The sequence below is a fragment of the Trachemys scripta genome, chromosome 1 (assembly GCF_013100865.1).
Source record: "Trachemys scripta elegans isolate TJP31775 chromosome 1, CAS_Tse_1.0, whole genome shotgun sequence".
NCBI classification, from domain to species: Eukaryota; Metazoa; Chordata; order Testudines; family Emydidae; genus Trachemys; species Trachemys scripta.
The window spans coordinates 321,966,803-321,980,796 of NC_048298.1; the positions used below are offsets into that span (position 1 = coordinate 321,966,803).

The following is a 13,994-nucleotide window of genomic DNA, read 5'->3' on the forward strand; positions in this document are numbered from 1 at the left end:
AAGTGTAGGAATAAATGGTCAGTTTTCAGAACGGAGAGAGGTAAATAGTGGTGTCCCCGAGGGGTCTGTACTAGGACCAGTCCTATTCAACATATTCATAAATGATCTGGAAAAAGGGATACACCATGAGGTGGCAAAATTTTGTAGATGATACAAAACTACTCAAGATAGTTAAGTCCCAAGCAAACTGCAAAGAGCTACAAAAGGATCTCATAAAACTGGGTGACTGGGCAACAAAATGGCAGATGAAATTCAACATTGATAAATGCAAAGTAATTCACATTGGAAAACATAATCCCAACTATACATATAAAATGATGTAGTCTAAATTAGCTGTTACCACTCAAGAAAGAGATCTTGGAGTCATTGTGGATAGTTCTCTGAAAACATCCACTCAATGTGCAGCGGCAGTAAAAAAAAAAAAGCGCACAGAATGTAGGGAATCATTAACAAAGGGATAGATAAGACAGAAAATATCATATTGCCTCTATATAAATCCATGGTACGCCCACATCTTGAATACTGCTTGCAGATGTGGTCACCCCATCTCAAAAAAGATATATTGGAATTGGAAAAGGTTCAGAAAAGGACAACAAAAATTATTAGGGGTATGGAATGGCTGCTATATGAGGAGAGATTAATAAGACTGGGAATTTTCAGCTTGGAAAAGAGATGACTGAGGAGGGACATGACAGAGGTCTATAAAATCATGACTGGTGTAGAGAAGTAAATAAGGAAGTGTTATTTACTCCTTCTCATAACAAGGAAGTATTTTTTCACACAACACGCAGTTCAACCTGTGGAACTCCTTGCCAGAGGATGTTGTGAAGGCCAAGACTATAACAGGGTTAAAAAAAGAACTAAAGTTCATGGAGGATAGGTCCATTAATGGCTATTAGCCAGGACCGGCAGGGATGGTGCCCTAGCCTCTGTTTGCCAGAAGCTGGGAATGGGCGACAGGGGTCACTCGATGATTACCTGTTCTGTTCATTCCCTCTGTGGCAACTGGCATTGGCCATTGTTGGATGACAGGCTACTGGGCTAGATGGACCTTTGGTCTGACCCACTATAGCCGTTTTTATGTTTTTAACTGCATTAAACCCTTGTGTGAACACACTCATTCAAGATAGGTCAGTCTCTAACCTGGTTCAAGCTATGGTCTCTCTTGTAAGGCTGAGAATACAGATGGCAATTAAAAGTTAGTTTTGCTAGAAATTTTTCTTATGTTGACACCTGTTCCCTAGGATCTGGACAAAAGGCACTAAAGTAACCACTAAATGGTTGATCACTGTCAACCTGGGCTGGATTTGAACTTGCCTTTTAGCATCCCCACCCATCTCATTAATAGTAAGGCTTTTTTCCTCCTGGTTTCCAGTGAAAATGAATTAAAAACTGACTGACCATTTTAAACAGCAGAGCTAAACTATTTGGCAGGGTTTCCCTGAAGTTATTTTTCTGAGAGACATCTAGCAAACCAAACATCAAGTTTCATCCAAATTTAATTTTGTCAAACTGCTTTATTGTCCCATGTTAGGCTTTAAACGCTGAAGATTGGATGCTTTTCAGTTACATGACCCACAAATTGCTTCAGACAGGTTGAATAAATGAATCAAAACATAGGCACTGTGTAAATGGAGTTGTGGAGGGTAGTGTAAGTGATTTTTAATATTATCCATTTATATCGACAGCCTGAAAGACCTCATAACCCTTATATGCAGCCAGAGCCACAGAAATGCAGCCACCTTGGGAACTGAAGGTAAGCTACTATGTTGCACACCCTGGGGAAGAGAGGGAATGTCGGCCAAGTCACTGAGGAAAATCCCCATTCTTAGAATATTTTCTTCTTTTTATATCGGTGTATGGTTTCTGAAAAGCGTTTCAGTTCCCTTTTTGTCTGGTCATTTTACTTTCTTCCTTCATCCCTGGAATTTAAAATAACTGTAAGTTTCACATTAAAGTTTTAACTGGGAACATCAGAAGACAAAAATTGTGTGTCGTTTAGTCCTGTAGAAGTTGAAGGAGAAATGCCGAGCGTTCCATCCCTTCTGCTCAGAACAGTAATTAATAGCATTCTGGGAAAACACTTTCCGCCTCTGTCATCAGACATCAGCTGGTGGGTGAGAGCATGGTATAAAATAGCTTTCCCAATTAAAGAGGGCACGATGAATAACAGCTGATGAGAGGAAAGTGATGGCATGTTACAAATGGAACAGATAGCTCATCACAGGAGGGATGGTGATTCTCTACTGGTTCTTTTTCCTCTTAAAAGCACCTGTATGGTGATATTGCATAAGTCTGGGATTTTCAGAAGGAAAATTTCAACAAGGAATTTTGATGCCTAACTCCCCCACGATCCCCTTTGTAAATCTCAAAACCTAAGGGTTTTCAAAACTTCTGCATAGAAATAGATTTTTTTAGTACTTCATTTCATTTTTAAAAATGGCATAAAAAGCATCTGGACCTACATTGGCAACTGTTCACTGATTATGGATGTGCAGCATGGGACACCTAGAACTGGAGTTTTCAGAGGAGGAGAACACCTAATACCACTGAAGTAAGTTGGGATTGTGGGTGCTCACCATCTTTTATAATCACACCCACAATCAAAGACTATGGGTAGGGAGATAAAGCCTGATGATGCACAGTATATCAATCTCTATGAGGGGATGGCTGTGAGTTTCTTGTACCTTTCTCTGAAGCATGTGGTGCTGACCACTGTCAGAGACATGATACTGGACTAGATGAACCATGGGTCTGATCCAGTACTGCAATTCCTATGCCCTAAATCATTGTCCACACTAGGAAAATTAGGTCATAGGCGTAGCCATAGTGGATCAGACCCAATGCAAAAGCTGCCTCAGTGATGGAAGCTCTAGTGCGGACAGAGTTCAGGCATTCTTACCATGTTGTTTAATCCTGCTCAGAACACCATTAAGACACATGGTGTTAAACCCCTGATCTCTGTCTGCATTATGACTTCCACCTGCTACCACTAACAAAACTGCACCATTGGCAGGTTCTAGTTTCTCTAGTGCAGATGCAGCTTGGGAGCTTGATTTTCAGAAGTGCTCAGAACCCAAAAACTGAGGTCCCAAAATTAGTGGATCTTTTGCCAGTCTCAGAGAACCAACACTGGTTCCTTAACCAACAGTCCCATAACACCAACAGCTCTCACTAACTCCCAGGGGACTTCTGTATGCAAAAGGCTGGTTATATTGCAACCCGAGTAAATACTATGCACAAAGTGGAAGTCTAGTACACTGACTGCCATTTTTTAAGAGTTAGGCCATGTGTTCAAGCCTGCTGGTGCCTTGTTCCTATGCTACGTCCTTCAGAGTCCCTGCTGCAGCCTGCACGGTGAAGGCTGCAATGGAGATCTGCCGCTTTACTTCTTCCCAGGCTTTGCGCTGATCCGCTTTGTTTTCTATATCGAACACGGCATCGTAGATCCCTGGGAATGACTCTCCAGCGTACTTGTTGTGGCTGCTCGGAGCAAAAACAATGTGTCTGTGGGGAAAGAGAAAAAAGCCTTAGGTGGGAAGGAGGGATATTAGGGAGAACAAGGGGAGCTACTGAGACACGGCTGGGGGGAATCCCTGAGAGAAAGAGCAAAAATTATGCTAGAACTAGAGCTGTTTTTTTGTTAAAGTAAATTTTTAGTGAATTTAACATCATTTGAAGTGTCAGTGGATTTTGATTTCATTTTTTGGCCAAAATGAAAAATTACTGGCTCCCCCCTTTCATGGGAAAATGAAAAATGTTTGCCCCAAGTTGAATTTCTCTGCTTAGCTGAAATAGCAGTACACTCTGAATGATGCAAAAACCTGAGCTGTCCAAAAAGTCACATTATGTGGGGAAAAAAAATGTGAGCAGCTCCAGCTGAAACCCTTGCAAGCACAGGGAAGGATTTAGTAGTGGGAGGGTGAGCGGTTGCTTCCTGGAAGGCTGTTGGCATTTGAGGACGCCTGAACACTATTTAGCTTAGAAAGAGATAAAGATTGCCTTTGGATTTTAAGAACATAACATAAGAACGGCCGTACTGGGTCAGACCAAAGGTCCATCTAGCCCAGTACTCTGTCTACCGACAGTGGCCAATGCCAGGTGCCCCAGAGGGAGTGAACCTAACAGGTAATGATCAAATTTTGTGTGTGCCCTGGGATTGGAGGACTTCTGATTTGGCCAGAGGGCCACACCACTGGCATCCCTTCTCTCAGATAACTGGGTACTTCAATGAAACTGAGGCATTGGGGCAAAATGAGGTATAGCTATACACTTGACACCAAAGAGGGAAACTGTTCTATCACCATAGCTTTATGACTATACATCTTACAATGTACTCTCCTTGTAAGATAGAATAGCATTACGGCATTCAAATGAAAATCCTCCTAGGATATAAGCAAACCTTACTAGCTGACAAGAAGGATGGTCCAATGGTTAGCACAGGAGTTGGGAAGACGTGGGTTCAATCCCTGCTTCACCCTGTGACCTTTGACAAGTCATTTAGCTTCTCTGTGTCTCAGTTTCACAGCTGTAAAAACTAGGCAATAACAGCCCTTCCCTACCTCACAGGGATATGTGAGGATAAATGTGTTAGATTTCAAAGCATTTCACAATCTTTAAGACCAAAATTCAGAGACATTTAATATTACTAAAAATACAGTCCTACGCCCAACAGGAGAAGCTCAATAGCCCAAATGTGTTGTTGAGCTAAATAAAGGATGTAGATCACAACCTCATGTCTTTCAGCACCCTCTCCTTCTCCCAAATCTGCTCCACTGTCAGGAGGGATGGAATCAGCAGACGAATGTCCTCACACTGCTGTAACCAGCACAGTTATTTTCATCTTATTTCTTTAGCACTGTCCTAGTTACTGTTCCTTGTAACCAAGCACTCTCGATGCCACGGCGAAGGTGCAGGAGGTGTTTACAAGAGAATTTCTATTTTAGGAAGCGGTTCATAATATGAAAAAGTTGAAGAGTCATAGCACAATCAATGCTTTTTAGTAGTCTGCATAACTTGTTGCCTTACCTGTAAAATTTCCTGCCTGGTAAACCAAGAGGATCGATGAAAGCTCTTTCCACAAACATCAGCTGATCATTCATGATTCGCACAGCAATTGGACTGCGGGGGATGAAGACAGAAGCATTTCACACAACAATGCATGAAAATGTATGAACTACATGGTTTTCTAGAGCTGGTTGAGAATTTTTCAACATTATTTTTTAGTCAGAAAAGCTGATTAGGTGAAACCAAAACTGCTCCTGGGAACATACTGGCTTTGATGAAACTTTCACAAAGAAAGGTTTCTCAGGCAAAGTTTTGGTCAAAACCAGAGAGAGAGGAAGACACCTTCAAACCCCAGAATAGGCAATGGCCTTGTGGTTAGGGCACTCACCTAGGATGTGGGAGACCTGGATTCAAGTTCCTGCTCCAAATTAGGCAAAGCAGGGACCTGAACCCAGTTCTCTCATCTCCCAGGTGAGTGCCTTAACTACCACACTATAGGCTTTTCACTGAAAAACTTCAAAAGTCTCAGTTTCATTCTGAGGCAGAACAATAAAAATTTCCAAACTCTCAAAAATATTTCTGGGATAGGAAAACCATTGCCAGCCCTGTTCTAGTTTACAAAGCACTAAACAAATATTAGCTAGTTACTCCTTCCTATGCACCTGATTAGGCTGACAAGTATCATGATATAAATGAGGAAAATGAAACACAGGCGTTACATGCATTGCCCAGTGCTACAGAAGAAGATGGGCTCTAAACTGTGATTAGAATCACATGGTCTTTCAAACTAGGACTGTTGATTCCAGAAGATGCTGTTTCAGACTGATTTCACACAAACAAAGGAAAAAACTGCATGTTAGACTGGGGGAACTTCCCATTAATATAAGAAACAAAATGGGAGGCCGCCCTTTTAAGAGCAACAGAAACCTGTGTTTTATTAAAGTACTAGAAAGAACCCACCAAAGAAAGAAGATACTAACTTTTCACTAGCTGTTGCTTTACGTGAAAAATACGTTCATTACATTATATAAGATTTTCACTAAAATTATCACAAAGCCATACTGTTCATTGGTGAGTGCGCCCAGGAAACAGAATGTGTTGAGGTCCAAATCCTGTAGTCCTCACTCAGGCAAAACTCATATTGATTTCAAAGTCAGTTTTTGCTGACCAAGGCCTGATTCAGGATTGCAGGACTTGGCCCTCAGCAAACAAAGTTGAGGAGCATGGAGGCGAATTTGTCAAGACTGGTTTTTTTAACTTACTTATTCACATCAACCTCTTTAAGTCTTCTGTGAAAATCAGCAGCAGCTTCTGTGAAATTCGTCACAGCAGAAAAAAGGGGACCTATAAATAGAAAGTCCTTTTTTACTTCAGCATCACACAAAGAGCCTTGAACAATAAACATTTCACTTATTGAGGAAAACCATGTATTTATTTTATTTACTGACTTGACAAGGAATCCTTGGCTTCCCCATTTCTTCTGGATCTGACTTTTAAAGGGCTGCAGTGCCCTCTCGTAACATGGAAAACCTATTTTAACTATGGCAGCAGTGCTGAGGAAGAATGTCTAATAAAACTTCTACAAAGAAGCATTAAAATAATATTTAATTTAAATATGCTGAGAACGATTCTTGGGGAACCTCTGGCAAAGAACAAGTTCTGAGATTGGGGTGGATGGAGAGGAGGAAAATCCTGGATCTGCAATTTTAATTTTACTGCAGACTTTACATGAAGAAACTTGACATGTATCAACATTTCCAGCACTTGTGCCTGCCTGTGCAAGGATTGCACCATTTTCACCTTAGGAGATTTCCACCCCACCCTTTGCTTGTTTTATGTGAGCTCTTTCCCCGTCCATATCAAGACAGACTTGGTGTAGTGAGATCCCGTTGGGGAGGAACCCTCCCGGCCAAGGCATAGGATGGTGGTAGAGCCATTCTACAGCTGCTACTCAACACCTGGATTGTCTCCCATTATGTGGGAGTGCAGGCCCGTTGGATCATTGTAGTTGCAGAACACCCCCCCACCCCCCCAAGCTCGTCCTCACTCTTTCCCTGGCAACACGCCCAAGCCCTCTTAACGGCTACTGGCAAAAGTCCCTGTGGGACTTAGCTCTGTGGTATACAGGGCATCCACAGCCCTTGGGGAAGGCTCTCCCTACGCAGACACAGAGCTGTACTGGTTCCACCACAGCCAGTGTGGACAGGACTTGGATAACGGCGTCTATTTCATTTCTACAGCTAATTCTCCTACCTCCCTCTCCCCCGCCCCTCACCCCCCCCCCAAAAAAAAATTGGTTCTGGTTCATTGAGCAACAGGGGCAAACTTGCAAAAATGGGAAACTTTAGAACCTTGCCAAACATACAAGTTCTGTAGGCAAAAGGGAAGCTTCAGACTATTTCAAATTTAACCACGAGTTTCAGAAAGCCCTGGCAAATCTAAAGTAGCTCCCTCCATATAAAGCCACCTCCCCTCGGATTGTTTGTATCAAGAGAGTTGAATCACCCCCCAATGTAAGGTTTCTGTGCTTGGCTGCCTCTGTACACTGAATGGGAGCTGTGTGTACGTGCAAGGACAGCGTTTAGCCATTGTTGACATTCTAGCCACCATTTCGCAACAGCTCATGTTTCACAAGCAGAAGGAGAGGGCTGACTAGGGAAAAGGTCTCCTGAAAACATACAAGTTTATTTATCACAAACAATGCCAGTGTTGCTCACTCTACTTCTTTTTTAAAAATCACAATACGTACAAAATTTATGTTTCTTTAAGCTCCGCTTTCTGGAATCTCGTGATTAAGAGAGAAATTTGAATTGAGGAAAAAAAAAAAAAGTTTCTAGCCCTCATTGTTGCAGAGGAAAACTTGAAAACCTGAACCCAAAAGGCAAATAAGCTCAATTTATTACATCTCTACCTCGACATAACGCAACCCGATATAACACGAATTCGGATACAACGCAGTAAAGCAGTGCTCCGGGGGAGGTGGGGCTGCGCACTCTGGTGGATCAAAGCAAGTTCAATGTAACGCGGTTTCACCTATAACGCGGTGAGATTTTTTGGCTCCCGAGGACAGCGTTAGATCGAGGTAGAGGTGTATTATTTTTTAAATAATGATTTTAAACCAATCCTATGAGTTCACTGGGCCTGAGTTATGATTTTTGAATGTCTGGAGTTGGCAATATCACAATGCTATGACAAAGGCTAACAAAGTCATGTAAATGCATCATCCCAGAATACTATTGTGAGGCTGAATCAGTGAGGGTTAAGCAACACAGAAGGCTGAGTGACCTAAAAGCAACCCTTAAGGACATATTAGAAGGGTATTGAAATGGTAAACAGGGCCATTCCTTGTAGATAGATCCTTGATATGTGGGCTGGTATTGTTAGAGAATCAAGAACAGATACTACAGTAGAACCTCAGAGTTATGAACACTCAGGAATGGAGGATGTTCGTAAGGCTGAACAAAACATTATGGTTGTTTTTTCAAAAGTTTACAGCTTTGACTTAATTAATATACTTTGAAACTTTACTATGCGGAAGAAAAATGCTGCTTTTAACAATCTTAATTTAAATGAAACAAACACTGAAACAGTTTCTTTACCTTGTAAATCCTTTTTTAAAAACTTTCCCTTTATTTTTTAGTAGTTTACATTTAATGCAGTAACGCAGTACTGTACTGTGCTTTGCTTCTTCTTTTTTTTTTTTTTTGTTTTGGTCTCTGCTGCTGCCTGATTGCATACTTCTGGTTCCAAATCAGGTGTGTGGTTGATCAGTCAGTTCATAACTCTGGTGTTCATTACTCTGGTGATCGTAACTCTGAGGTTCTATTGTCATATTTGTCTGTGTTTACCTTTATCTTGTTAGAAGTTTAACAACACGATCTAATTAGCTTGTAGATGCTAAAATTTTGTTCCTGTCTCTAATGATATCATCAATGTTGTCTATTGATTCAGAGATCAAAAGGGAATATTATCATTTAGATGGGACTTGTGGTGTAATAATATTATTGTCCTCATTTCTCTTTGCAACTTGTAAATTCCACATAGTAAACTACCTGTGAACTTTTGGAATGATTAATTGCCTCATGCTAATGAATGTAACTAGTTATGGGTATATGCCTAGGAAACAGAGATTAGCTTCAAAGCAACAGTATGCATTACTTATTGTTCAGCCAAGGAAGGCCTGCTGTGACCACAACTGGCTTCAAGCTATAAAGAAAGCGTGGGGCCTCATCCTTGATATCTCAGATCTGCTTACACTGAAACTCAAAGTCCAGCTTCATAGATACAACAACCATATTTCTTCCCTTTGTGTACTTCTAATTGATGCACTCAGGACAGATAAACGTTTAATGTCTGCATGGTCATTACTCACCAAATGACACTCCGTAAGTCTCTACCTGTTCTTCATGTTTCTTGGTCAAATTATAGATTCTATTTGTGTATTTTCTTAAGGCTTCTCCATAATCTTGGCAGTTGAAAGGAATGACCTGGGAGTCTGCCAGTTCATACACCAGTCCTCCTCGTAACTGGGCAACAGTAAGCTGTTTCGTGAATGTGGGGTCATAAAATCGTTCTACTAACTCAAAAGTCTCATAGACGGTGTGGTAAACTGGGTAATTGCTGAACTTGTCTGCTCTCTGAAAAAGAATGAACAAAGTCTCAGATGTTGTAACTGAAGACAGTTTGAGGGATGAAATTGGTCAGAAATGGCCAACAATAGATCACCACAACTTCCATATCATGATAGCTCTTTTCCAGACACAGATGAATTACTGTCCTTACTGCTGTTTGTGTGAAGCTCCTATGAGGAAAAAAGCAATCCAAATTCATGGGGTACTATGGCAGAACAAAAGTGTGTAGCAATCCTTACTGTCTGTCTATGGTGGCCTCTTTCTGGCCCCATCCTGAGCTCCAATACCTACTGACTCATTGCCAACAAGCAAAACAATGTGGTTGTTTGAGTAGCACAAGTGCAAAACAGTAGTCCCGTTGGATCCTGTGCAATTCAGCCACCACCTACATCTCTTCCCTCATTTCCTCCTCATCATCTTGCCCCAGGACTATAATCTTTCCATTCTCTATTCTTGGCTTCTTTCCTTGTACGTTCCACTCTTTCATCCAGCATTCTATCCTTAGAATTATCTTCCACTTCTTACGTGCTGAGCTGCCTTCCTCCTTGAAATGCATGCTTCCTCCCCCCTGAAAAAACAGCCTCCAATGCTGACCTCTTTCAAACACTGATCTCTTTATGGACAGTGTCTCTTCCCAACTGCTCTTGAACTAACAGCATATTTTAAAACCATAGGTTAGCTCCTCAGGGCAGAGAGCTAAGGCCTGATTGTCCACTCCATCCTGTGTAACCACTTACACTTGTGCTAAGTGGGTAGTAAAAAAAAAAGCTACAGCTCTGATTTGGAAGCACTTCATACTCATCTTACACATTTTAAAATGGCTATGGATACTGAATGGTAAAGAATCAGGCCCCGAGTCTTCTGTATTCTGTAAAGCATCATGCAAACATATGGAGCTTGACAAATAATGATCCTAGAATCTTTAAAAGAACTTCATTAGGATTGTTAGATATATATCTTCTGTATCTCAGCTCGATTTTTTTTTCCTCCAAAAAGATTCAGTTTTACCAAATGTCTACAGTCTGACCTAAACTTAAACATTTTTACTGACTTATCTATGTCTGTAAAGAGTGTGATTTTTTGCTGATGCAGTTATGCTACTACATACCAGTATCTGTTTGGATCACTTTGCTTTACTGAATCAGAATAAGCTATACAGATATAAGCCCTTTTATGTCAGTGTAATTGTGCCTATATCTGGGGGAGAGAGCAAGAGAGAGTTGCAGCTTTCAGTATGCCCGTATGGTTAAAACGACAAAACTTTTAGACAAGGCCTCAGTCTTAAATTCCAGTTGGCCCTGACATTGTAGGACCTTGACCATTAGTGCTAATGAAACACTTGTAAACTGGTTTAAATGTAAAACTGTAGTTTAAAGGAAAAATTGGACAAACCTTTCCCTTACTGTGGTGGGTTACAAGTGTGGTTTTTCACTTATGAGGCAATGTGTCACTAGAATGAAAGAAAATACATGCAAGGGGACAATGTGATGTGTGTGAGAATGACAGTGGCGACTGGGAGCTGATTCCATCTACACCTCTTCATCAAGGGCCCTCTTTGTGTAACTAGAGGTTTAGAATGAACACATCACCATCATGGGTGAATTGTCCTTCCAGTGTTTGTTTCTTCACAAATTCCAAAATTGCATTTCTGTGAGCACAGGGCCAACACTTTGAAACAGTTTTTTTTTTTTTTTTAAATTGTTGAATATCCCACGGTCGAGTCACTGTTCTCAAAATAAAGCCAAACCTCAGTATCAGTTGTTTTCAGGAAATCTGGATGCCTTACCCTGTTCTTTGTATAACGGGCTCTGCCTGATGTAATTCCCAGACGCTGAAAATAAGCTTCAAAATCACTGCCTGATCCCAGGTTGTTTATTCTACATGCAGGAAAGAAAAGGTATCAAAATGAGGCGACAGTTAGACCTAGCATGAATGATTATGCAAGGTGTTGCTAGCCGAGTTTCCAAAGTATTGTGGACAAGGCTTCTGACAAGCAAGGTCATAACGGTGAGGCTATTAAGATGAAGAACGCATTGGAAAAGGATACACATTGAGCCTGATGTGAGAGTGCTGTAGAATAGGACCTGGGGCATCTTGGTGATCTCAAACATTAATAATGTACTGTCGACTGAAATCGGTTGGGAGACTATATAAAGATGTGTTTATATGTGGCAGACCACTGTACAATCAAAGCCTTGCAAATAGTTTCCATTGCGGAAGAGGCTGTTGCTGGTGTTAATTTCAAGTGGATAATGCCATCTGCTGGGCAGAGGCGGCAACACAGAGGAAAGGAAACAGAACAACACACACGAGTATATGGAGGAGGGGAAAAGCATTTAATTCTAGATCGGATTTGTTTATTTGTACGTATACATTCTTCTACGAAATGAAATCTAATAAAGGCCAGCTCCTCAAATTGCTGTAGCTCCACTGAAGTCAATATAACTATGTGTATCAGCCGAGGATCTGCTCAGGGAGTCTGATCCTAGCGCTTACTTAGGTGAGAAACCTCATTGAATTCATGTGAGCAGGGGCTACAAGATTGGGGCAACAGACTTGGGACATTTGAATCAAATAACATTAGGGGCTAAACTCCATTTACCTTACTGACATGATTAGTCCCATCTTGTGAGTAAGGATTTAGCCTTGGCAAGCAGGAGCACGTAAACAACTGTATAGTTTCCATGGGGATGTTTTAATTTAGATAGCAACATTTACTGTAGATCACCTTGCATATTTAAAGAAATTTAAGTACACATTTGTATATATAGTAGGTCATGGCCTTTTATAGTCAACTGCATCAAAAAAGAATGAGAAGTACAAGAACAACTCTCCTTCTTTACTGTTGTAGTTTCTTTTAACGAAACATTTGTTTATCCTAACAAGAATGCAGCACTAGACTGTCTTCCAAAGTGTTATTAACAGGACATTTAAACTTTTGGTTAGTAATTGGCACAGGTACCGCCAATGTGATTTTGCACAAACATTTCCTAAAGTCATCGATACGGCTAGCTACTCACTTGCTAGCAGACAGTTTTGTATCATCACTATCAATGGCAACGATGCTTTTAAAGACAACACACAGTGATCCATTTGAAACACTGACGAGGGGAAAGGGGAAAAAAAAAAAACATACAGTTTCATGAACTTGCCTGGGATGACTTTTACTTTCTGTTGAGGGGTCCTTTTCAAGCCAGCTTTCATAGAGAGACTTGCCTTCATAACCCTCATCAGGGCTTGCAATCTGGGGAGGCAAAGCACATGCTTGAAATGAAAGTGTCTCCGCTTCCAGTTGAACTTTATCAAGAGGAGATTCATATCGTTAATCTGCATTATTCCTGATCTCAAATGTTAACACATATGTGGCTTTACGCACGTTATTTATAATCTATGGGTCCCGATCCTGAGCCACGTACATCATGCACTTGGAACAACTCGAAGGAGCCGGGGCTTCTTGACACCAGCCCAATGCTGGGGCTGGCCAGAGCACTGGTGTAAATTAGAGCAGTGCTGAGGGTTGCTCTGACTTATGCCCATTGGACTACGGCCCTTAGGGATGCTCTGAGTGGCAGCCTGGGATGCCCCAACCACACTCCTTTCCCCTTGGGAATGCCCCCTATGGTAGGAGCTGGGAGACAACAGCCCTAGCCCACTGACGGTTCTCCCTAGCCAGGGGCGATATTCTCTACACACAGGTTGAGCCTACATTATGGCTGCTTTGTGCTACTGGAGGAGTGAAAAGTAGATGCACTGGACGGCAGGATCTGGACCATAATAATAATTATTTATATAAGGGGAGTGCCTTGAAGTCCTGACTGAGATCAGGGCTCCATTGTGCATAGTAAGAGACAGTCCCTACCTCAAAGTATTTGGAATCTAAATAGACAAGACTGACAATGTCAGCGTTATTATCCCCATTATACAGAGGGGGAACGGAGAGATTTTAGTCGATGACTTGCCCGAGGTCAAACAGGGTATCTGTGGCAGAGCTGCGAATTGAACCCAGGTCCCCAACCACCAGACTGTCCTTCAAGAGCGAGGACTGAAGATAATCTTGTCCTTTCAATACCGGTCTCAAACCGAAGTGATTTGACAAGCAGAGCTTGCAAAAGCAGCCTGAGCTTGTTTACCTGGAAAGCTGGAGATTTCACAAACACAAGCACTACAAAGCTGGGAGTGAACCGTTTCAGAATACTGGAGGGGGTCACTTTCTGCATTGAATATCTACAGACATATATAGCTACAGAGATACACGCCAAACTGAAAATCTTTAGGGTTCCGACCTCTGAGATTATGCCTGCAGCTAGCAGAAATCAAGCTTGTGAAATAACTGCCTGGCTGCTCTCATTTCCCAAG

At 41.5% G+C, this 13,994-nt stretch overlaps 1 protein-coding gene across 2 annotated transcripts in view; it reads right to left on the reverse strand.

Annotated features, from left to right (window-relative positions):
• Nucleotides 1-1,481: 1,481 nt before the first annotated feature.
• The window catches only part of LOC117871228 (N-acetylated-alpha-linked acidic dipeptidase 2-like), a 41,694-nt gene continuing 29,181 nt past the window's right edge, over nucleotides 1,482-13,994 (reverse strand). For both annotated transcript variants that reach the window (XM_034758980.1, XM_034758982.1), the window contains 6 exons: nucleotides 12,791-12,882; nucleotides 11,425-11,515; nucleotides 9,380-9,644; nucleotides 6,270-6,351; nucleotides 5,029-5,121; nucleotides 1,482-3,507 (listed from right to left, as the gene is read on the reverse strand). In XM_034758980.1, coding sequence (XP_034614871.1) covers nucleotides 3,318-3,507; nucleotides 5,029-5,121; nucleotides 6,270-6,351; nucleotides 9,380-9,644; nucleotides 11,425-11,515; nucleotides 12,791-12,882 — 813 coding nt within the window. In that variant the 3' untranslated portion in view covers nucleotides 1,482-3,317. The remainder of the gene's footprint in view (nucleotides 3,508-5,028; nucleotides 5,122-6,269; nucleotides 6,352-9,379; nucleotides 9,645-11,424; nucleotides 11,516-12,790; nucleotides 12,883-13,994) is intronic.